The sequence below is a fragment of the Tachyglossus aculeatus genome, chromosome 8 (genome assembly GCF_015852505.1).
Source record: "Tachyglossus aculeatus isolate mTacAcu1 chromosome 8, mTacAcu1.pri, whole genome shotgun sequence".
NCBI lineage: Eukaryota > Metazoa > Chordata > Mammalia > Monotremata > Tachyglossidae > Tachyglossus > Tachyglossus aculeatus.
In genome coordinates this window covers 19,072,625-19,098,255 of record NC_052073.1, presented here as the reverse complement: position 1 = coordinate 19,098,255, position 25,631 = coordinate 19,072,625, and the positions used below count along the sequence as shown (strand labels likewise).

General features: G+C 45.6%; 1 protein-coding gene across 3 annotated transcripts in view; it reads left to right on the top strand.

Annotated features, from left to right (window-relative positions):
- The window catches only part of RBBP8NL (RBBP8 N-terminal like), a 53,563-nt gene that overhangs the window by 5,891 nt on the left and 22,041 nt on the right, over nt 1-25,631 (top strand). For all 3 annotated transcript variants that reach the window (XM_038750382.1, XM_038750381.1, XM_038750383.1), the window contains exons 2-5: nt 16,362-16,501; nt 21,518-21,560; nt 23,784-23,879; nt 24,608-24,720. In XM_038750382.1, the coding sequence (XP_038606310.1) occupies nt 16,441-16,501; nt 21,518-21,560; nt 23,784-23,879; nt 24,608-24,720 (313 nt within the window). In that variant the 5' untranslated portion in view covers nt 16,362-16,440. The remainder of the gene's footprint in view (nt 1-16,361; nt 16,502-21,517; nt 21,561-23,783; nt 23,880-24,607; nt 24,721-25,631) is intronic.

Sequence of the window (25,631 nt, the reverse complement as noted above, 5' to 3'; positions counted from 1 at the left end):
ACCTCCCTGGACCTCACATGGCCTACCTGAAAAGTGGAAAGAGTCATAAGCTGGGAGGTAGAGATGGGATGCTGCTTTGGGGTCTCCTAGAAAAACACACTAGACAAATGTTGTTCTTCTTGTCCTCTCAGTGGTTCCCGATCAGAAATCCAATTACCACAAACAAACCAGCCTGCCTTTCTCCCCGCACTACCTTGCCACCCCTCTCTTGCCTATTGCTTTGCTCTCAGGATAGCCTGGACCTCAGCATTCCTTCTGGCCATAGGATCAATCATTTATTGAGCACTTACTGTGTATAGAACACTGTACTAACCGCTTGGGAGAGTACAGTGTAACCGAGTTGGAACACACATTCCCTGCCCGTAACGAGCTTAAAGTCTAGAGGATCCCACCACTGCCCCACCCCCTGAGGTGAGGGAGAGCCCCGCGTGCAGTATGAAGGGGCAGCATGAACCGTTCATTACTGCATCCAGGCCCACAGTGCAGAGCTTTGGCACTACCGCAATCTCCAATTTTCTAAGGAACGGAAGGTGAATTGAACGTGTTAGAACTAGTTAGCAAATATGTTGCAGAGTGTGACAAGTAGGACCAGGTTGGCTATGAAGCAACAGATCCATCTCCTGGGGGAAGAATATGAGTCCATCTGATCCAATATACAATTTGGGAACAGACTCCTCTCCTCAGAGGCCCATAGTGCCATCCCTCTCTGGCCCTCCTCTCCACCCCCAGCAAGGGATGATTCTAAGCTCACCTCCCTAGAGGCTGATAATGGGACTTTTCACACTTGTGAGTGGGAAAAATGGAGGCAGAACGTAACTGAATAACTTTCCTGTCCCAGTAAGTTAGTGAATGGGCTAAAAACAGACCTCAGAGTCCTTTTTTTTCCTTATGATACTTGTTAATTGTTTACTACATTCCAGGCACTGTACTAGGCACGGGGGTGGATACAAGCTAATCAGGTTGGACAAGGTCCATGTTCCTAAAGGGGGCTCACAATCTTAATCCCCATTTTACAGATGAGGTAACTGAGGCCCAGAGAAGTTAAATGACTTGCCCAAGTTCACACGGCAGACAGGTGGTGGAGCCAGAAATAGAACCCGGGTCCTTCTGACACCCAGGCCCGTGTTCTATCTACTAGGCTATGTTGCTTCCCAAGTCCTGTTGGCTTCAACCACTACCCCAGATTCTCTTAAAGGGTTCCTTTAGGAAGAGTGGAAGAAAAAAGAGAAGGCGGAAGATAGAGAGATTGGGCATTGTCAAGTACAACAGCAGTAATTACACGTGGCCCCACTCCTGGAAAGCATCCCCTTGAGGTTAAACTACCCAGGGGAACAAAAACTGACAACAAAACCTGACATCTCAACATCCCATCTCAACATAAACTGACACACTAAAACAGTGGCTGGTTTCTTCTGCGTCTTTCAGCCCATTTACTGGATGAGACATGCTTCAGCACTTGGTGGTAGAGCTGAAGCAAAGCCAAAACTGTCAATCAATCGATTAATCAACCGACCTTATTAAACACTTACTCTGTGCAGAGCACTGTACTAAGAAGTTGGGAGAGTACACTACCATAGAGTAGGTAGACATGATCGACATGATCCCTTCCCATAAGGAGTTTACGGGCGCATGAATGAATCAAAAATTCCAACATTCCCTCCCAAATGAGCAGATAAATCACTGAGCAGATAATTCCCTTTCGGCCATTCCTGCGCATTGGCTCAGAGTCCCAAGCTCCAGAACATGCTGTTGATAAACTCTGTCATCCAGGGATGCCCTGACAAATCCACTGGAAACAAACAGACTCTGTAATGCAAAAACCTGAGCCACCCCTTTTATGAAAAAGTTCATCCAATTACCCAGACTGGAGAAACTGCAGTATTAGGTATGCCACTGCCAAAGCTGGTTCTAACAGAAATGAGCGCTGGGGAGGGAAGTCAAGGCAGAAAGCTTGCTTGCTTGATTCAGGAGGGACCCCTTGAGGCATCCAGAGTAGCTCTGTGCCTCGGGCAATTGCACCCCTTGAGCCAGGAAAAAATTGATGTTGAATTCCAGCTCTAGTCAGGCAGTGGGAGGCGGGAACACATTCACTCTGCTGCCCAAAAATCCTCTCACAGGAGGACAGCAGACATCCCTGTAAGGCAAAGGAGGAGAAATAGGGAGGTTGGGTGTTGAGATAGGCTGCCTTTCCCTGGACAGTGGACCCACCGGTCACCCTCTGAGGCATCCAAAGGCCATCACCTGGGCCAGACTTACACTTGTGACCTTTGCACTTGCTGAGCTCAGTCGCCAGGATGGGTGTCCTCAGGGGTTCTAAGACCCAAACACTTGCCTTTGTTTCCTGAAAAATAACCAACAGGCCATTTAGATATCCCAGCTGAACACCAGCCTGGGAGCTGTGCCAGGCTGCTGCTGACCAGAGGGGCCAAGGAGAAGTTGCTTTCACCTTTCAAGTTCATGCTCCCCTTTGCAGCCTTTGGTTTGGAGAAAACATCAGCACATGGAGGAAAGAATTCAGGCCATGTTCTCACCACCACCCTGTCACCTCCCATGAATCTCCCTGATTTCTAACCAGGCTCCAGGCTCAGTTAAGGATGTGAACAACTCATGCCCTAATCCTATTTCACCCGGGTGGCAATTCAAAATCCAGTACCAGGCTTTGTTGGACAAGGGCACAGTGTCCGTTGCCTACTCTGGAAGAGACATTATGCTGATTTATCTAGTAAACACATGTCTTGGATCATCAATCTTTGGTGTACTCTCCCTAGCTCACAAGAAAAAGAGTCTTGTGGTTCTTCAGGCCAGAGCTGAAAATCTGAGCTCCTTGATGTCCCTTCACTCTTCTGCTGACTCAGTTTATTGTCTTGACAAGGCATACCCACCTTATGCCTCGTTTACACCACCTTTAAAATACTGACAAAGCTTGTCTGAAAAAGTGCTTTGAGATCTCCATAAAAAGGGCTATTCAAAGGGCCATCCGAGGGCTGGGCTAGATTGGACATAAACATTACAAAACCTCCTAAAGCTTTCAAAGCCTGATAATGTGGGACATAAAAATATTCCAAGAATACAGGAGAACTTCAGTGTGAGCAGGGTCTGGTCCAGATTTCAACATTCCCCAGGTCTCATGGCTCTTGTTGTGTGCCAGCACCAGGAAGGAAAACAAACCCTGAGCGAGCATGAAACAGACTCCAAAGTCAGGGAAATCAAGAAGATTCTGTTAGCAAAAAGAACAAGATATTCATGAGGCTGAAATCTTAAAGGTCTTCATTTCCTCTGTCTTTTTGAAGTGCTACTGTTCAGATCTTTTTTATGGTATTTGTTGAGCATTTACTACATACCAAGCACTGAACTAAGTGCTGGGGTACACATAAGATAATCAGGTTGAACACAGTTCTTGTCCCAGGTACGACTCACAATCTTAGATGAGGTAACTGAGGCACAAAGAAGTCAAGTGATTTGCCCACAGTCATACAGAGAGGAAGTGGTGGAGCCAGGATTAGAACGCGGGTCCTCTTACTCTTATGCCTGGGCTCTTTCCACTAGGCCACACTGTTTCTTGTCGCTCTCATCTCCTAGAGAGCATGTGCTGGGCTCCCAGGTCAAGATGGGACTGGGACACCAACCATCCTGCAGGAAAACTGGTGTTGGAAGAGAGACACAAGCAACCAGTTCCTGAGGAAGGGGTTCCTTGGAGACAGAAACACTTTCCTACTGTGAAGTTGGAAGGAGAAAACTGGGAGATTCCTATATCACTCACTCACTTTCATAGGTTTTCATCTTGGGAAGCAACACAGTCTAGCAGAAGGAGCACCCACCCAGAAATCAGGGAACCTGGATTCTGGTCCTGGCCAGCCACATGCCTGCTGTGTAACTTTGGGAAATATCTTAACTCCTCTGGGCCTCAATTTTCTCATCTGTAAAACCGGGATTCAATCAATCAATGGTATTATTGAGTGCTTTCTGTCTGCAGAGCACTGTATATTAAGCACTTGGAAGACAGCAATACAGTAGAGTTGGTAGGCACAATCTCTGCCCATAAGGAGTTTAAAAATGGAGACACATTCAAATAAACTACAGATAGGGGAAATAGAAGAGTAGAAGGATATTTGCATAGGGCTGGGGGTTGGGTGAATATCAAGTGCCTAATGAGTACAGATCCAAGTGCACATAAGTGACACAGAAGAGAAGGTGAATAAGGGAAACGAGGGCTTAGTCAGGGAAGGCCTCTTTGAGGAGATTAATTTTAGTAGGGCTTTTAAGGTGGAGAGAGTGGCTGGGACTTCCAGGCTAGAGGGAAGATGTGGGCAAAGGGCTGGCGGTGAGAAAAGCGAGATCAAGGTACAATAAGTAGGTTGGCATTAGAGGAGTAAAATGTGAAGGCTTTGTTGTAGTAGAAGATGAGTGGTTTTAGGTAGGAGGAGGAGAGCAGATAAAAGTGTCTTCAAGCCAATGGTGAAGAGTTTCTGTTTAACACAGAGGCGGACGGGCAACCATTGGAAATTTTTGAGGAGTGGGGAGACGTGAACTGAAAGATGTTTTTAAAAAATGATCTTGGCAACAGAATGAAGTATGGACTGGAGTGGGGAGAGGCAGGAGGCAAGGGAGGTCAGCAAGGTGGCTGATGCAGTAGTCAAGAATGTGAGGCCCATGTGGTACAGGGACTTTGTCTGATCTGATTATCCTGTATCTACTCCAGATCTTAGTACAGCTTGGAGTAGGGATTTAACAAATGCCATGATTATTATTTATTTATGATTGAGAAAAATGAGTTTGTCAATTTGGCGGGGGGAAGGTATCCAATAATGACAATAGTAATAATAATGGCATTTGTTAAGCACTTACTATGTGCGAAGCACTGTTCTAAGCACTGGGGGGATTCAAAGTGATCAGGTTGTCCCACATGGGGCTCACAGTCTTAATCCCCACTTTGCAGATGAGGTAACAGAGGTACAGAGAAGTCAAGTGACTTGTCCAAAGTCACACAGCTGACAAAGTGGCAGAGCCGGGATTAGAATTTATGAGCTCTGGCTCCCAAGCCAGTACTCTTTCCAGTGAGCCACGCTGCTTCTCTTAATTTCAATTCTCAATTGGAATTCTATTGCTGGTGAACACTACACAATACTGGACATACATGGTTCTTGTGTCTGGGGATCTTGTGTCTCTATAAAAAGTTTAAGAAAACACCTACTCGATGCCACATCCCATGGCAAAGCTGTGTCGTGATCATAGAAAAAATAACTCCCAACCTTATTTTCCATAATGGGATGGGTGGGATGGTGGGTGCTTTGGGAACAGCGAGATAGGATGCTGCTTATCAGCCTTCTGTCTTTGCCTCATCAAGAGTCTCCCACCACTATTTGCTCCCCTGAGAGACCTGTCCACCCCCCTAACCCACCAACCTCCTCCTCAAAACCAGGTGAACTCCCAGGCTCCACACACCACTCCCTGTATCAAATGCAGCCTGGGGCATTTTCAAAGCAACCTTTAGAAATCTGATGCAAGAACAACAGCCCAGGGATTTGAGAGTTCAGTAGAAGTGGATTCTGGAAAAGAACCTGAAGGGCAGGAAACCTGAAACCAGAACCAGGCGCAGTTATTCAAGCTGGGAGGATCTGCTGGGCAGAGTCTCTCATTCACCTCTCCTTGGCTGGTGTGAAAACAAACAGAGTTGCCTGGGCCGGTTTCATGTAAAAATCTTCATTTCAAAAGACGCTCTCAATTTCCAGTCCCAAAGAGAAGAAGAGCCCCAGTCAGGAGACCCCATGGCAAGCCTGTGCTCTGTGTAACCTCTCTCAGTCACCAACCTAAGAATAGAAGCTAAGCCAGAAGTCAGTTTCATCTGAGGGCTAGGTGGGCTTACCAACGGTAATTTTCCATCAGTCAATCAACGATATTTGTTGTATGCCTACTGTGTGCAAAGAACTAAACTAAGCAACTTGGTAGAATAAATGAAACTAATAGACATGATCCCTGCTCTCAAGGAGGCTTACAGTCTAGTGGGGGAGACACATATCAAAATAAATTATAGACAGGAGGAGGAATGAAAGGGGATACTTACTTGAGGAAGTGCCTAATAATAGGGTAGATAAAGGGTAGATAAACCTCTCAAGTGTTGTGAGCGGTTGTGGGTACTTAAGTGTGTAGGTGGCATGGAAATGCTGAACATAGAGTAGGGGTGCTATAAGCAAAGAAGATTAGAAATCATGAGGAATCCTTTTTTTCTGTATATTTGCCCATTTTTATTTTCTGATCATTCCCCCAGAGAGAAGCCATGGTCACACCAGATCTCATGGGGAGCTTGGGCAGTTGCTTTATGGTGATAATTCAATATTATCCATCAATCAATCGTATTTATTGAGCATTTACTGGGGGCAGAGCACTGTACTAAGTGCTTGGGAAGAGAACAAAATAACAATATAACAGTGGTTAGACAAATTCCCGGTCCATAGCAAGCTTATAGTCTAGAGGGAGCTTATAGTCTCTTTTCCCCTTCTGACCACTGTTATTGAAGAGAGTAGGTGGATGGGCAAATGGAGACCAACCTTGGAAACTATTTTTCGGGTGAAATTTGAAACTGGAAATGATCTCGCTGTAGCCTAATGCCCCTTTACGCAGAGCCTTGTTTGATCACTCTCCCTCTCTAGGAATTAACCGGATGTTACAGGGAAAAACTGTTAGGCAGCATCTTCAGGAGATGCAAGTTTGAAGAACTAGAAAGTTCTGAGAAGCAGCATGGTCCAGTTGGTAGAGTATGGGCCCGGGAGTCAGAAGGACCTGGTTTCTCATCCTGGCTCTGCCACCTGCCTGCTGTGTAACCTTGGGGAAGTCACTTAACTTCTCTGTGCCTTAGTTACCTCATCTGCAAAATAGGGATTAATACTGCGAGCCTCATTTGGGACATGGATTAGGTCCAACCTGATTAGCTTGTATCTACTCCAGTGCTCAAACAGTGTCTGACACCAAGTTAGTGCTTAACAAATACAAAAATTAAAGGTCACTGCTGCTATCACCTTGATGTGCAGGTGCCAACACCATCTTTTCTGGGCCTCTTTGCCTCGCTCATTTAAGTTACTATTGTGTTTTCCCAGGCTGTGGTGGGGAAAAGGTAGGGATGGTAGCTGCCCTCCATTCATTCATTCATTCAATCACATTTATTGAGCGCTTACTGTGTGGCTTAGTAGAAAGACCACAGACCTGGGAGTCAGAGGACATGGGTTCTAAATCTGGCTTTGCCACTTAGCTGCTGTGTAACTTTCGGTAAGTCACAACTTCTCTGGGCCTTGGTTTTCTCATTTGCAAAATGGGGACTATACCTGTTCTCCCTCCTCCATAAACTGTGAACCCCAAATTGGACAGGGACTGTGTCTAACCTAATTATCTGGTATCTATCCCAGCGTTTAGTACAGTGCTTGGCACATAGTAAGCATTTAATAAATATCATGATTATTATTGGCCAGCCTTTTTGTTCCTCTGAAAAGATGGAATCACTGCCTCTGGGAGCCCTGGTCTTGAATGATTTGCAACCTGAAGGTCCAAGGCTTCTTTGCCTCCAACTTTCACCCAGTATGAGTGAAGAGAAAAAGACACTTTCATGTTGCCCCCCGAGAGTCTTCAAGTAGGTGTGCTCCAATCTAACTCCCAAACTCCATCAAGACTTCTAAATGTTCAAGCTGAGAACCCTCACATTTTGTTATCAGCTCTCCTTTCTGAGAAGGAAAAGCTTTTCTCCTCTGACCACCTCCAAGCATCGGGAGCAGCAGAAAGAAGCAGACTAGGGTTCATGCTTATTTAACTATTTGCCTGTTAGGATGGGGGGGGGAGGGGGCTGTAATTAGAACCCACTCTACTACTTTAAGGCAGGAAGAAGCCTGCAGTGAAACAAAACAAAGCAAAACCAAATTTAAAAAGTCCCATTCGGAAGGTATGCTGCACCTCAGAAACACAAACTCGTTTTGGACTGGGTGCTATCTCTGCCTGCCCTCGGGCTGCAGATTCTTCAGGATTTACTGTCTCCCTCTACTTGGTCTATCATTCAATTTCACAGCTCTGGAAAATAAAGGACGAGGAGGGCTGGGTACCCAGAGCTGAACACTGGTCCAAATAAGGAGAGCTCCTGCTGGCATCCCGCCTTTCAGATCTGCCCCTTCTTGAATGCCATGAACAACCATTTCCCATTCAGAGAACTCCAGCCTGTCACAGGGTTGCGAAACACTCCAAAAGCAGCATTTGCCAAGCTTCATTGAATTAGCCTGCAAGCCTGGAGAATGTAAAGGGGTGTGGGTTTCTTCTTTTTTATGACTTCAGCTCATTCAACCCACAACTAATAAGCTTCTTTCTAAAAGCAAACAGTTTTCAGGGTGGAGTTTTTGCCACTGGCATACCCTGCACTCCATGAAGATATCTGTTTGGACTTCCACAGTTCTGCTTTCTCACGAAGATGGCAGTAAGACTCTTTTATTAACCCCAACCTGTGACTTCGGGGATTCAAGTTCGAATAGGTAAATTTTTCCACCCCATTCAGGCTGCTGTATTGCAAACAAACAGCCACATATGCAAGAAACCTGCTCATGAAAAGGATAATATACTAGCATGTTAAGCATGGGGCAGATTATAGAGTCCTCCTCTGTGAAATATTGCCCGGGAGGCTAAAAACAGAAAATGTTCTGAGTTTCATAATTGCTTCTGAAATTTGCCTGCTTATATCTAGTAATAATAATAATGATGATGATGGCATTTATTTAGCGCTTACTATGTGCATAGCACTGTTCTAAGTGCTGGGGAGGTTACAAGGAGATCAGGTTGTCCCACGGGGGGGGCTCACAGTCTTAATCCCCATTTTACAGATGAGGGAACTGAGGCACAGAGAAGTGAAGTGACTTGCCCAAAGTCACATAGCTGGCAATTGGCAGAGCCTAGTACTCCAGGGAAACTCTTAGGGAGAGTCTAGATTCCAGGGAAACTCTAGGGAGAGTCTAAGGAGAATGCTCAGAAAACTGTGTGTGGTAAGAGACAAAATGAGAAAGAAGAAAACGAAATTTGGAACAACTCAGTCAGCTGCCTGACAATCTTGTGAGAACCTCTGAAAAGGAGAAGTCTCGTTCCCTGCTCGACAACAGAGGAAACTAATAGGCCCTAGAAAATCAAAACCGTTCTTGAAGAATATCAATCACCTAGACATGATTTCTAAGTTCAGTTCATACACAGCAGATATCCTATCGAAGTAATACTACAATCTCAGGATGCCTGTGTTTGCAAGTAAGAACCCGCGTGAGTTACAATATACCCTACAGGTATTATTAGCTGTAGATGTGGTAAGTGCGGTTGGAATCTGTGATAGCAATTCCCAGGTTTGTTGCTGGGGGTAGCAGGCATCCTGGGATTTGGTACAACCTGCCTGACCTGTTTCTCCTCAGGTGCTGAGCCCCTAGTTGCCAGTGGTCACAGGCTCTAAGTAGTTTCCTTTGCTTCCTGGGACAAGTAGTCTTTGCCTCATTGTCTGTCCCAGACTTCAGAGGCACTAATAAATGCTCCATCCCTCAAATGTAGAGGTTGCCCATGGTCCTACTACTCCCACAGGATGCTTGCACGGCCTCCTAGGACATAAAGCTGTATGGCAGGGTAATTATGCATCAACATGAGGAAGTAGCATGGCCTAGTGGAAAGAGCACAGGCCTGGGAGACAGGAGGGCTTGGGTTCTAAACCCAACCCTTCCACTTGCCTGCTGCGCGACCTTGGGCAAATCATGTCACTTCTCTCTGCTTCGGTTTCCTCATCAGCAAAATGGGGATTTGATGCCTGTTTTCCCTCCTACTTAGATTGTGAGCCCCGTGTGGGACAGGGACTGTGCCCAATCTGATTAATTTGTACCTACTCTAGTGCTTAGAAGAGTGCTTGACACAAAGTGCTTATTATTATTATTATTGTTGTTGTTACTACTAATAATAATAATAATCAGGCATATGGAAGGAGCTGGGATTCTAAAGGTCTGGTTTGAAAGGAGGGGAAAAATTAAAAAGACAATGTGTTGTTCCCTGAAATACTAATACAATTAAAATGGTGCTGAGGATGATGTCATTACCAGAGTTGGGAAGCCGTGGAACAAGCTAAGGAGAAACCCCTCCAAAGATCCCAGTTACAAACCTTACAGCCTCAGGGCCTGAGGAGCAGGGTGGTCTGGGAATGGGGAGAGGTTACTTGCCTGGGCAGTTATTTTTACTGCTCAATACTCTTAGAATTATCCTTTACCCTCTCAGCCCTGTGGGATGTCTCCAGCTTTCAGGAAAGGATTCCACTGGCTTAGAGAGTAGCTTTCAAATCCAAGAAGATTTATTGACTGATGTATTTTACAATCAAGAATACCTTAGTCAATCAATCATATTTACTGAGCGCTTACAGTGTGCAGAGCGTATTGTCTATTAAGCACTTGGGGGAGTACAGTATAACAGAGTTCGTAGACACATTTCCTGTCCACAAGGAGCTTAAAACCTAGTGACTGCCCACCAATAACAATCCGCTGGCTTGGAACATCATGATTCTCTTTATAGATTTCCCCTGACTGCCTGAAATATGCCTCAGCCTATATCAGCGATGCTTCAGAGGGCTTCCACTCCCATCGCCAGGGCCAGAGTCAGATCTGAAGGTGTGAAATGGAAGGTAGAAATGTATGTTCACTGGCTTAAAAGGCATTTGTTTGAGCAAAAACTAAATCAAAGCAGGACTGCTCTGAAGTCTGTGCTTTCTACCCACCAATTTCTCCCAGTTTATATTAGCTGTGTCTCTGAGGAGATTAGGAGTTCCTGGGATGGAGAAAAAGGATGGATGCCAATACCAATGATGAAGACTATCAGGGATAAGTTGTGCTGAAAAAAAAGAAAAATTCAACAGACCATCTATGATGCAGGATAATGTCTGCGGGATAATTGCCCCTCCTCTCTGTGCCTTCATTTTCTCACCTGCTTCAAGTGGCTGAAAACCAAGATCATATAGAACAAAAAACTGAAAAGTAACGTCTGCACTGATGAAGGAAGCACTGTCTCAGTGTTGGAAAGGCCAAGACAAGGTTGCGTCCTACTGTGTGAGCAGCAGCATGGCCTAGGGGAAAAAGCATGGGCCTGACAGTCAGTGGACATGGGTTCTAATCCAGGCTTCGCCACTGTCTGCTGTGTGACCTCGGGCAAGTCACTTAATTTATCTGGCCCTCAGTTACCTCATCTGTAAAACAGGAATTAAATCCTCCTCCCTCTGAATTAGACTGTGAGCCCTATGTGGGACAAGGACTGTGTCCATCCTGATTGTCTTGTATCTACCCTACTTACTTGGCACATAGTAAGTGTTAACAAATACCATTAAAAAAGCAACAACATGGCATTGAGCTTCAGACGGAGCTCATGGTCTGTCTCTAGAGCAGCTGGAGTGTCCAATCTTCCTTTCAGCTGAGAGACCTCACACTGCTATCGATGCCACATTCGCCTCCTACAGTAGTTCCCTCAACATCTCCTATGTGCTGTAATTAACAACAAATGGCAAGACCGCACTGCAAAGAGGTCTTAGAATACAATCAGTACACAATCACCAAAGCAACGCTCATTCATACATTCAATCACATTTATTGAGAGCTTATTGTGTGCAGAGCACAGTACTAAGCACTTGTTCAAATTCATTTATTCAGTCGTATTTATTGAGTGCTTACTGTGTGCACAGCACTATACTAAGCACTTAGGAAGTAAAAGTCGGCAACATATAGAGACAGTCCCTACCCAACAATGGGCTCACAGTCTTTACTGGGCAAGCCACATGAGGAAAATGTTGCCAGCCAGACACCTCCAATGTCTATTGCATGATGAACTGAAGTTGTCTTGTCTTTTGCTGTCTAGTTGTCTCTGACCCATAGCGACACCATGGGCACATCTCCCCAGAATGCCCCAACTCCATCTACAATTATTCTGGTAGTGGATCCAGAGAGTTTTCTTGGTAAAAATATGGAAATGGTTTACCACTGCCGCCTTAGTTAAGGGACTGTAAACAAGGAGGACAGAAGAAATGTTCTAAATTCTCTATGAAGCAAAATGCCAAGTGATATGGCATAATTCTTAATAGCTGTGGACTTCTTTCCCTAAAATGGAATAGAGACACAGAGGGGAATAGAAATTCACTACTCTGTGAACTAACTGTGCCACTACTGGGTAGTATTCATATGCAATTAGTTATTTTGAAGCCTGATACACTGATGTGCACTGGTAAGTCCAGTTTATAATTTCTTGATTCCACCATCTCTTAGGTAGAAGAGACTGACTGGTAGTTTGCATGTCAAAATGAGGACTTTGAGTCCTGAGTGCTAACCTCAGCTATTAACCTGACTACTTGCGTGGCTGTTAGGTCAAGATATTTCAATTCCCACTAAGGTCAGAAAAAGGCCTGGCCTCTATCCACTCCAAATAAGACCAATATGTCAAAATCAGTGAGACTCTCCAGAGAGCCAAGTCATATTCCCAGACGCCAGCCACAGCCAAAGTGACTTGGTCTTTGAATACCAAAGGCACGTTACCGTAATGGGAATTTCCTGAGGTATATAGCCACAGATCTCTGCTAACTTCAGCTCACAGAGGCCAAATCGGGTCATTTAAAATGGAGTTTTCCTAGGATTAATATTGGCCCTGTCTTTTGTGAATAATATGCATGCACACATACATATCCAAACACACACACACCCTCTCATATACATACTCATGCAAACATACCCATAGGGCTCAAAGCTACCAAACCAGTCCTAACTACTTCATACACTTAAAACAACAATTCAAGAAGCCATTGCAATGTATTCAGAGAGTAAAAACTGGCTCAGAGGAAGACAAGTTTGAGATATAGATATGTATCTGTTCCCCTCCTTCCCTGCCCCTTCCCCCCAATAACCTGGTGATTGTCTCCAAGCAAAGTTGTATTGTTCCCAGTGAGTCCCACTGGTTCTGGGAGGCAGCCCAATCTGGTCAGTCAGGCTTTGGGTTGGGAGTCACATGGCTGTCACGTGACGACTATGTGACTGTCACTCCAGCACCTGACTGGGTGAACTAGAGCAGTTTTTTTGCTCAAAGAACTTGAAGTGCAGGGTTGCATCTACCTCTACTGCACAATAAGAGAGGGAAATGTCCACAAAATAAAAATAAATAAGAATAATAATGTCTTGCTTTCAATGGATGTTTAAAAACAGAGGAGCCAAATACAGTCCTCAACATCTGCCTCTCTCACACAGAATCAATGGGAGGTTCAATGGGGTCCATTTTAAGAATCTGAGAATCAATTAATACATCAATCATTTTATTGAGCATTTACTGTGTGCAGAGCACTGTACTAATTGCTTGTCAGAGTACACATTAATATCAGACACATTCCCTGTCCACAACAACCTCAAAGTCTAGAGCAGAAAGTGGCTATGAAGCACCAAGAGTTGTTAGGAATCTTATGGAATTTCAAAATATGAGCCCTGTATTCCAGTCAAGAGCGATGTCTTCCTGGAGAGGCTCAGAGCATCACCAGGGCTTCTCCTATGGAATGTAGAGTCCAGGGCAGAAGAGCCTTCACTTCCAGCTTCTATTTTTGTGGGTGCAGGAGGAAGAGGACATTAAGGATCATTAACTCGTCCTCCTTAACTGCCACCCCCCCTCAACCTCCTGACATCAGAAGGATCCTGGAAACCACTGATTTCAGGAGCCCAGGTGGTCCCACTTCCCATGCTGGGAGGGGCAGGGCCCCCTAAAGCATGGGGTTCAGGTTCAGCCATGATCCTCTCCTGAAAGCAATCTGGAATGTTTCCCAGGGAGGCTGGGAAATAGCTCTCTCTCTCGAAAACCAGTAACTGTCTGGGATGGACTAGGGGCCTTTCAGCCAGGAAACGGCATTGGAATAGGTGATCCCTGAGATCACATCCAGCCACGGAATCCTGAGATTCAGTGTTGAGTAGATAGAAAACGCCACCGGGTTCCATTGACATGGGTAACCTAGAAAGCCGGACAGGTGCTGTCCATTGCACTAGCCGCAGCAGCAACCTGTACCACGTCATTAGGTTTATCTGTGATTTGGGCATCTGGAAATAACCTCATGAAAGAAAGATTTTGATGGACCAGAATTTTGCAATGCTTCAACTTGCGATTGCAAAAGAAGCACTGGATAAAGATTTCATAAGACAGTTTTTGTGTGCGTTTAAAATACCGATTAATTAGGCTTAACAACCCTGTACTGTGTATGTTTCAGGCACTATGGCAGAGTTACACACTTCAAATAAGCATGACAGCAGTAATTCATGATGGGCCTTGTAGGGATTCCTGCTGCCTTTGGGTCTTGGGTGCGTTAATCCAGTGGGTGATGCAGATCTTCCTGTTAGTCCACTCTCCTTGAGCTGTAAATTACTCTTGCATGGGGTCGGTCACTGTTTAAAAGTAGCATTTCCCCCCTATTGGGTATTTCCTTCCTCAAGGGGCAACTGCTTCTCACCGTATTTCTCTATTTTTCAAAGTGCCTATTGGATACTCATTTAGGGATAAATTGACTCTGATGGATGTCCACTCTCCCCACTAGCCCTCCAAAAATCACATCTCCTCCAATAGACCTTCCCTAACAAAGTCCCTGCTTCCTCTACTTACCCTCCCTCCTGCTTTGTGCATGTACTTGGATCTGTACCCCTTGAGCACTTGATATTCACCCCACTGCCAACCCTGCAGCACTTGTGTATATGTCCTTACACTCTCCCATTGCCCCTATCTGTAATTTAATTTAACATCTGTATCCCCCTCTAGACTTGTGCATAGGGATCGTGTCTACCAACTGCATTGTGCTATCCCAATTACTTTGTACAGTACTCTGCACACAGTGAGCACTCAATAGATACTGTTGACTGATTGACTTGTCCCACCTCCTAGACATGTCCATAGCAGGGCCAAACCTCCTTCCCTTACTTCCGTTATCTAGCTGGGAAGTGGGGCAAGGGATAATAGTGCTAACAGTGCTCCAGGGAGGAACATCTTGCACACACATACTCCCCCTGAACCCGGACATTCATCCCCAATTTCCTCCTGGTCTTGACAGAGCTCACAACTGAGCAATGGAAGCAACCCCAACTGGAGGGGATGCTGACAGCGTGATCCCCATGCTCCTCTGGGTCACCCCTCCCTGGTCCGCTTCACAGGCATAACTCTCCCCTTCTCAGTGGTAGGACTGGGCTCCAAAACTGAACTCCCCAGGGTGTGAAAAGTGTGCACAATGCGGCTGTCCATTCAGTTGGAGTCAAATGCCACAGTTCTGAATGGCTCATTCAGAAACCATCTGCGGATGGAAATTAAGTACTAGGGGAAAGTCCTGCCCTCGATGGGCAGGAAAGGAGAGGAAAGATGCCTCCAGATCAGTAGTAGAGGGAAGGATCTCTTCCCTGCTCACCTCCCAGCACCCTGCCTACAACCAGGGCCTTGAATAAAGTGGAAAAGCCTTGGTTCTGCTATGAGTTGGGGATTCAGGGAGCGAGTTGGTGGCCTGCATATGCATGTTCTCACAACTCCGTGCGAAGAGTCCAGTTGGCAGAATTATCATCTTTTTTGGAGCATTTATTTATTTTTCAATACAGACCTTTCTCCCACTAAAACTTCCTTGGCTCTGTGTTCTTCCCTGACATTATTCTACTCCCATTGGCCCACTGAGCGGTTCGTTTTCCTTTCTTCTGGATGCTATTGCCTTTGTTCCCAATTTTGTAATTGTCACCTACGCAGGCTTATTGAGGAAGAAATAATTCTGATGAAAAATCAGGAGAAAACCCATCTTGCCTTGCCCTATGTCCAGTCCAGTCCCTGTTGTGCTGACAATTAAGTGATTGGTTCTGCTGTACATGGGGCTTTGGAGACAGAGTTGGTGGCCCCTTCTCAGCTCATTCATTCAATCGTATTTATTGAGCGCTTACTGCATGCAGAGCACTGTACTAAGCTGGATTGGCAGAATTGTCCTTTTTCACTTGTTTATTTATTTTTCAGATTAACTCCAGATTAGTACCTCAAGCAACTGTGATGATCAAATCCACTAAACAACTGCTCAACTTTTCTGTTGGCCTCTAGACGGTTAGCTCCTTATGGGCAGAGAACATGTCTACCAACTCTGTTGCACTGTAGTCTCCCAAGGGCTTAGTATAGTTCTCTGGACACAGTAAGCACTTAGTACAGTGCTCTGCACACAGTAAGTGCTCAATAAATACAACAATGAATACCGCTGATTGATGGATTAAAACTCTAGACACACTAAGCATTCAATAAATACGACTGGTTGATAAAAGAAAAGGGGTCCTTGTTGAAAGCTTCGTTCATTGATTTCTTTTTCTTTCTTCTAGGTTAAAGACCAGAATGGAATAGCCCTCAGGGCAGCAGCCCCTCCCAGGGTTTGGGAGAGCCAGGCTGAAGGCCCTGGCCATGGAGAGCTTCACTGAGTCTCTCAGTAGGCTGAAGGACATCCATGAGAAGGAAGTCCTAGGTAAGAAATGCAGCCAAATTTCTCCCTGATTCCAAGAGCCTTTCTGCCCAAACCCAGTTTTCTCCATATGGAGACCCAGCTTCGAACTAAATCCTCACACCCAGCCTGGTGTTTGCCTTGTAAGTGGTGCTCAACTGTGGCAAAAATTACTCCATTTTGGTACCAATTAGCCTGCTCTAGAAGGCAGGAAATTCTGGTGCCTTCCATTCCCACCCCCCGGCCATCACAGGCAAGGGAGAAGTGCAGAGGGAAGGGCGAAGTGAATATTTGAGTGCTTCTAGTGTTTAAATGATGGTATAATAATAATAATAATAATGGTATTTGTTAAGCACTTAACTATGTGCCAGGCACTGAACTAAGCACTGGGGTTGATCCAAGCAAATCGGGTTGGACACAGTCCCTGTCCCATGTGGGGCTCACAGTCTCAATCCTCATTTTACAGATGAGGTAACTGAGGCCCAGAGAAGTGAAGTGACTTGCCCAAGGTCACACAGCAGACAAGCGGCCAAGCCGGGATTAGAACCAAGACCTTCTGACTCGCAGGCCCGTGCTCTATCCACTACGCCATGCTGCTTCAATTCTATTCAGAGCTTACTAGGTGCTAAGCACTGGGCTAGATTCAATATAATAAAATCAGGCATAATCTCGGTCCCTCAAGGAGTTCACAGAATAAGACTTAGGGAGAGTAGAAATTATAGCCCCTTTTTACAAATGAGGCAGAGAGATTAAATGACTTGTCCAAGGTCACACAGTTTAAAACCCAGGTCTCCTGATGCCCAATCCCAAACTCTTTCCATTTGCTCCCACTGCCTCCAGTGATTCCATATTTTCAGAAACAGTCCCTTGGGCCTTCAGCAGAGCTTGGGCTTTGGATGGATGGTGGTGGAGAGCTAGGTCAGAAGGTACCAAGGAAGCAAAGATTGGGTGGCAGAGACTCTTAGTACTCTTCCCTTTTAGCACTTCAGGCCCCTGCCCACTTCATGCATTCATTCATTCAATCGTATTTACTGAGCGCTTACTGTGTGCAGAGCACTTTACTAAGCGCTTGGGAAGTACAAGTTGGCAACATATAGAGACGGTCCCTACCCAACAGTGGGCTCACAGTCACACTTCTCTCATCCTTAGTGCTAGAACTGTTAGCCACCCCTTGCTAGGGCAGCTGGGACCACAGAAGGACCTGGGTTTTAATCCCAACACAGCCGTCTGTCTGTGTGACCTTGGGCAAGTCACTTAACTTCTCTGTGCCTCAGTTTCCTCATCTGTAAAATGGAGATTAAATTCTACTCCTCCTACTATCCCTCCACTTGGGACAGGAACTGTGTCCAGTCTGATTAACCTATATCTACCCCAGTGCTTAGTACAGTGCCTGGCACATTGTAAGTGCTTAACAAATACCCCTCCTACCTCACCTCCCTTCTCTCCTTCTACAGCCCAGCCCGCACCCTCCGCTTCTCTGCCACTAACCTCCTCTCTGTACCTCGTTCTCGCCTGTCCCATTGTCGACCCCAGGCCCACATCCTCCCCCTGGCCTGGAATGCCCTCCCTCCACACATCCACCAAGCTAGCTCTCTTCCTCCCTTCAAAACCCTACTGAGAGGTCACCTCCTCCAAGAGGCCTTCCCAAACTGAGCCCCCTTTTTCCTCTCCTCCTCCCATTCCCCCCAACCCTACCTCCTTCCCCTCCCCACAGCACCTGCATATATGTTTGTACAGATTTATTACTCTATTTATTTTACTTGTACATATTTACTATTCTATTTATTTTGTTAATGATGTGCATTGAGCTTTAATTCTATTTGTTCTGACGACTTAACACCTGTCCACATGTTTTGTTTTGTTGTCTGTCTTCCCCTTCTAGACTGTGAGCCCGTTGCTGGGTAGGGAACTATCTCGATATATTGCCAACTTGTACTTCCCAAGCACTTAGTATAGTGGTCTGCACACAGTAAGCGCTCAATAAATACGATTGAATGAATGAATGAATGACCAGCAGAAAATGACAGAAGTCATTCGTTCATGCCCAGTGAACAACAGAGCTGTTTGGATTGTGGAAGCCGGAGCCCAAGCCCAGCCCTGCAGTCATCTGCAGGAGAAAGCACTTTGTCTGGCTCCCCAAAGCCAGGGAAGCCTCCCTGAGGTGAAGGGACACACCCTGGATGTCCTCAAACTGGTACTGCTTCATCGGAGCTATCCTCTTTCTAACTTGGGAAGGGAACAAGGGCAGCCATTCTCAGGAGGCATTCAATTGATTGCATTTATGGATAATGAAGCCAGGCATTGCAGATCTTAATTAACCATATTTCAATGATGATGATGATGATGGTATTTGTTAAGTGCTTACTATGTGCCAAACACTGTTCTAAGCCTGGAGTAGATACAAAGTAATCAGGTTGTCCCACTTGGGGCTCACAGTCTTCATCCTCATTTTACAGATGAGGTAACTGAGGCACACAGAAGTTAAGTGACTTGCCCAAAATCACACAGCTGATGAGTGGCGGAGCAGGAATTAGAACCCACAACCTCTAACTCCCAATCCTGGGCTCTTTCCAATAAGTCACACTGCTTCTCAATCAATCATACTGATTGAGCACTTACTATGTGAAGAGCACTTTACTAAGTACAGAGTTGGTAGACATGTTCCCTGGCCATAACGAGCTTACAGTCTAGATTCTACATAATAATAGTGCAGAGCTGGCTTATTTGTTAAGCGCTTACTATGTGTTAGGCGCTGTTCTAAGCACTGGGGTAGATACTGATCAGGTTGGACACAGACCCTGTCCCACATGGGGCTCACTATCCTAAACCCCATTTTCCAGATGAGGTAACTGGGGCACAGAGAAGTGAAATGACTTGCCCAAAATCACACAGCAGACAAGTGGTGGAGCTGGAATTAGAACCCAGGTCCTTCTGACTCCTTGGCCAGTGTTCTATTCACTAGGCCATGCTGCTTCTCACACTGCTTTTTATTGATACATTTGTAGTTATTTTAAAGTCCACTTCTGCTGCCACTCCCTGCTCTCTGCCCCAGCAGTTTCTGACTGCTGCCACCACTCCTGCTTCTTAAACTTTCTCAGAACCTGGAACTAAGCTTCCGTCAACAAGAGTGATTTTTCTCATGGACCTGATCTACCTGTAAGCCAGTAGAAAGCCTTTTGCAAATTAAAGTGGTTAGAAGTTAAATGCCAAGGTGCCTGCCGGACAAGCTCAAACCCAGAAGGAGAAACTGTGTTCTTATTCTTCCATTCAATCTTATTTATTGAGCACTTACTGTGTGCAGAGCACTGTACTAAGCGCTTGGGGAGTACAAGTTGGCAACATATAGAGACGGTCCCTACCCAACAACGGGCTCACAGTCTTATACCTAGACCCAAGCAGGGAACACAAATGGAGACTACGACATAAGCAGAAATTATCTGCACAATTCAGGACCCAAAAATAAAATTTGATCTGAATTTTCCTGAAATTTCAGGTGAACAAAAATCTTCTTTTCCTGAATTGTCCAGATCACTCAGGCAAAGGTGCACTGTAGGCTTCATTTATCTAGAAAATTTGTATGTGTAGATTCCACGCTCAATAAGCCCTTCTTTTACTTCCTGGAGGTAGCAGGCCCAGGCTCCCCACTCCTATTTCAAAATCCAGCCAAGGAAGAAATTATAGGCTCAGCCAAACAGCCATCTTCATGGCTCGGCATTCTTAGGCTATGGCTGCACACACCAATTATCTAGGTCATTCTGATCTCAAAAGTTTAGTTTGGCCTGAAATTATCCAAATGTCATATTTCAGGCAGATACTATATGGTGGCAATATTTTAGCCTAAAATACTTGAAACGATTCAGGATGAAGTGTACTTTTAGGTAGCATCTTTCCAGAAAATCCACCTATGAAGACCATTTATTTCCCTAGTCCCCCAAGCCACTGACAGGAAACTACTGAGTCCCAGAATTTCTTAGCCAGCACAAATAAAATCTTGTATGGTTTCCATCCAAAAATCTCGCCCCGAAGACATAAGATATCACCCCCTTCCTGATCTCATTGAGCCAATCAAGAGAAACAACTATTCCCTCCCTTCTCCAGAATGTCATAGGTGTGAACTCTCAAGGGTTTGAGATTCATCTCTTGTCACTTGGATGAGATCTATTTAAAAAATTCCCCTCTAAAAATTTCCAGACACATTGCCCATACTGCAATAAGCTCAGCGTTCCAGAATTCATAGTACCTGAAAAATAACTTCAGGAAACATTGAACATGGGGGACATAGCGAGCTAAATGAGGTAAATTTGCATCGGAATGAAAAATGCTATTTGTATCTGGAAACAGTGACAAAGGATCAGGTGCTCAGCGCCCCCCATTGGTCACCTATTGAATTAACATCAGACTGCTACGCTTTCCTTCCTACCTGCTCTCTCCAATTCCTCCTTCTAAACCACAAGGATTAACTAAATCATGTCCTTGAACCTGAATCTTCTTTGGAGAAACTCAGGCTGGCTGGTTCCTGCTTAATCCAGCCCAGTTGAGTTGGCAGGTTTGAAAAATAAATAAGGAATGTTCAAAGACAAAAGAAATAGAAGGCAGGCATCATTTTGGGGAGAAAGACATCATTTGCTAGCTGAATTTTCCAGTTGGCCACTGAATGGTTCTGGAAAGTGGGCAAAAGCAGTTATACACTATATAACTGCACTACACTACACTATAGACTGGGAGCCCACTGTTGGGTAGGGACTGTCTCTATATGTTGCCAACTTGTACTTCCCAAGTGCTTAGTACAGTGCTCTGCACACAGTAAGCGCTCAATAAATACGATTGATGATGATACACTATGAAAGTCAGCTCAGAAAAACCCAGTCCATTTAGGAGAAGAAAACAATATTGTGGTCCATTGTTGGCAGTCATATTACTTTTCAGCACAAACTCTTTCTCATGTCACTCTCTTGGTTTCGACATTCCCTTGGGGCTCATTGGGGTTCTGTATTCTCATTCCAAAGATCCAGAATATTCACCTGTTTCCCCCCCTTTCAGGACTGCAGACAAAGCTGACAGAGCTGAACACAGAGAAGTGTCGGTGAGTATCATCCACTCGAACAGCCACGCAGAGAAAGGGGTGGATGGTGTTTCTTGACCAAACTTTAGCTTATGGAAATTCATTACAGAAATTTTCCTAGAAGACCCCTGGTGAAGTTTCGGGAGCTACAGAAAGCATGTGCCCCAATTTGCACTCACACTCATTTCTCAGACTTCCCTACACTCAATCAGTAGCAATAGAGAAAAGGAGATTTTAGAAGTAGGGGGAAGCCAGGGGTAAAAAAACCTCCTTCCTCTTCTACTTTAATTTGAGTGGCATAAAATATGGAGTGAAAGTGCTGACTAAATGAGTTTGCATTAAACTGGCACTTGGTGCTTGCTCTTTTCACTTGGTATTTCAAACAGAAGGAAAATATCATAGTTTTACTTCAACCCCAGTGGAAATCACTTTTTTAATGGTATTTGTTAAGTTCTTATTATGTGCCAGGCACTGTACTAAGCACTGGGCTAGATACAAGCTAATCAGTCTGGTCACAGCCCATGTCGCACATGGGGCTCACAATTTTAACCCCCTTTTTACAGATGAGGTAACTGAAGCACAGAAAAGTTAAGTGACTTTCTCAAGGTCACACAGCAGACTAGTGGCAAAGGGGAGGTTAGAACCCAGTCCTTTCGACTCCCAGGCCCACCATGCTCTATCCACTAGGCCATGCTGTTTCTCAAGAGATGGCTACTGGAAGTCTGTTTCTCTAAATTCACTAGGGAAATGACTCCAATCCCTCCCTGCTTCCACCCCTCCTCTCTCAGACTTCTCAGTTCCCATGGCTTTCCTTGTCCCCACTTTATGGCACCCCAAATTCACCCTCAGTCTTTCCAGTCCCAACCCCTCTCAATTTCTTCTTTTAAACAGTTCCAGTGTTGATGGGTTAAATCATGGACCATATCACTGCTACGTACACGGATTGTGGTCCCCACCTACTGGGACTGTTAAGCTGGAGGGTCAGTGCTGGGGCCAGACCAGGACAGCACTGGGGGAGAAGGGGCAGCAATCAGTCAGTCAATCATATTTATTGAGCACTTACTGTGCAGAGCACTGTATTAAGTGCTTGGGAGAGTACAATATAATAATAGACACAATAATAGGGAACTGCCCACAGTGAGCTTACAGTCTAGAGGATGTAATGATGGTGGTGTTGATGGTGGCAGAGCTGGAGGAGGAAGCTTCCAAGCAGCCATTTCCTCCCACATGGCTGCCAAATCGGCTCTTCCCTTCCTGCTTCCAATGCCCTCAATGGCTCCTGCTCTCCCCCTTTTCTGCCCCAATGTGGCCCTGATCTTGTGATTTTGCAGCTCCAGAAGGTGGAGAGCACCAGCCATGGAAGCAGCTGGGGTGGTGGGGGAGGTGGCGGCATCAGCAGCAATGACATCAGTCAGGTCCTTTATAGAACCCAGCTCACTGAAGCTACTTACAAAGTCAGACCAGTTAAACCAAGAGAAATAGAATGGAGGGGAAAATGATGTGGAGGGCTGGTAAGGCAGAGGGAAGGGGAAGTTTCAGAAAGATGTGATGGGAAAACCACAGGAACCAGGGAGGGTCGGGGAGGAACTGGAGCTGGGTTTGCCTACTTAGGAAGGGGCAGGGTTATCTGGGTGGACTTCAGCAGAAAAGAAGCCATGCTTTTGCTACTTGGGTAGATAACAAACACCATGGCACAAAGACCCTCCCGTACCACGTCCCTCCCCACATGGATTGAAGTTTCCTGGAGCTAGGAACTGTGCCTTTGCCCAGCACCCAGATCATCAGAGAGCCACATGGGGATGTAATGAATGCTCTGTGATGGTGCTGGCAAAACAGTGGAAAACCAAAGAATCTAAAAGCGATAAATCCTGATGCTTCTTCCACCTGTATCCCTGGGCTCTCCAACAAATACCAGCTTTTGTCCTCCTTCCTGACCTGTTGTTCATGGATTCTCATACTTGATACTACCTGGTACCTCATGTCCCATCCTGGTTATCTTCTGAGTCTCGGGTGTTTTTTTAGTTGTTGTTGGTTTTTTTTAATGGTATTTGTTAAGAGCATAGTATGTGCCACGCACTGCACTAAGGGATGGGATGGACGTTGGTTGGTGAGGGCCAGCCTGACTTCATGTATACAAGATGGATTTGGATTAGGGTATAAATCTATCTGCGAACATACTTGCAGAGTAATGCATGAGCTCTTAGAAGGAAATGCTGAAAATTCCTTATTTTGTCTTTTGAATAGCGACTCACAGAGGATTGAAGAACTTTTTGCCAAAAACCACCAGCTAAGGGAACAGCAGAAATCCCTTAAGGAGAATGTAAAAGTACTAGAAAATAGGTAAGCTCTTTTCACTGCATTCGTTGAACTGGGGGAGGTGGGTTAGCGTTGAGAGAGCAGTTATTTCTTGGAAATCATTATTGATAAATGGGAAGCTCATTGAGCTTATCATCATCAATGAGAGCTTACTATGTGCAGAGCACTGTACTAAGCGCTTGGGATAGTACAATTCAACAGAGTTCGCAGACACATTCCCTGCCCACAGTGAACTTTCAGCCTAGAGTTTATCACCCACATTCCTGGTGAGCCATTAATTTGCTCTGAGGTTCATCCTTCTTAATCTGAGCAGGGCGAAGAAAGAATCCTGTGACTCTCTCCAGGACCACAGTCATAATAATAATAATAATAATAATAATAATAATAATAATGGTATTTGTTAAGCACTTACTGTGTGCCAAGCACTGAGCCCTAGGGTAGATACAAGTTAATCAGGTTGGACACAGTCCCTGTCCCACTCTTAATCCCCATTTTACAGATGAGGTAACTAAGGCCCAGAGAAGTTAAGTGACTTGCCTAAGTTCACACAGCAGACATGTGGCCAAGCTGGGATTAGAACCCAGGTTCTTCTGATTCCCAGGCCAGTGTTCTATCCACTGCTTCGATGGCACCACTTCCTTCCACCAAATGCTTCACTGATGTAGTTGGCATCTGATTGGAGAAGGGGTGAGAGAGGGTAACTCCTGTCCTATCAGGCTGGGGGAAACTGACGGATGACTCTCCTGTTTCAGGTTGAGAGCGGGCCTCTGCGACCGGTGTATGGTCACCCAGGAACTTGCCAAGAAAAAGCAGCATGAGTATGAGAACTCCCACTTCCAAAGTCTCCAGCACATCTTCATCCTTAGTAAGCCACATTAGCTTCTGACTTTCCCACCCCCACTCCAACTGGCATTTAGTTTGACTCAAAAGCTGAGTATTACAACTCCAGGTCGGGGGTTGATTGGATATTTTGATGCACATGTGAGGCCTAGTTTAGGGATTCATCTTCCTCCAAAAAGCCCACAGAACCAGTCCTCAGCGGCTCCCTGTGAAAGTTGCACCAGTTGCATTTAAAGTTGCATCCAAGATCCGCCCTTTCCTCTCCATCAAAACTGCTACCCTGCGGTTCAATCTCTCATCCTATCCAGACTGGATTACTGCATCAGCCTCCTCTCTGATCTCCCATCCTCCTGTCTCTCCCCACTTCAATCTATACTTCACACTGCGACATGTCCAAAACTGAACTCCTTGTCTTCCTTCCCAAACCCTGCCCTCTCCCTGACTTTTCCATCACTGTTGACAGCACTACCATCCTTCCCATCTCACAAGCCTGCAACCTTGGTGTCATCCTCGACTCCGCTGTCTCATTCACCACTCACATCCAAGCCGTCACCAAAACCTGCCAGTCTCACCTCCGCAACATTGCCAAGATCCGCCCTTTCCTCTCCATCCATACTGCTACCCTGCTCATTCAAGCTCTCAACCTGTACCATCTGGATTACTGTATCAGCCTCCTCTCCGATCTCTCATCCTCCTGTCTCTCCCCACTTCAATCCATATTTCACACTGCTGCCCGGATTGTCTTTGTCCAGAAACGCTCTGGGCATGTTACTCCCTTCCTCAAAAATCTCCAGTGGCTACCAATCAACCTATGCATCAGGCAGAAACTCCTCACCCTTGGCTTCAAGGCTCTCCATCACCTTGCCCCTTCCTACCTCACCTCCCTTCTCTCCTTCTACAGCCCAGCCCGCACCCTCCGCTCCTCTGCCACTAATC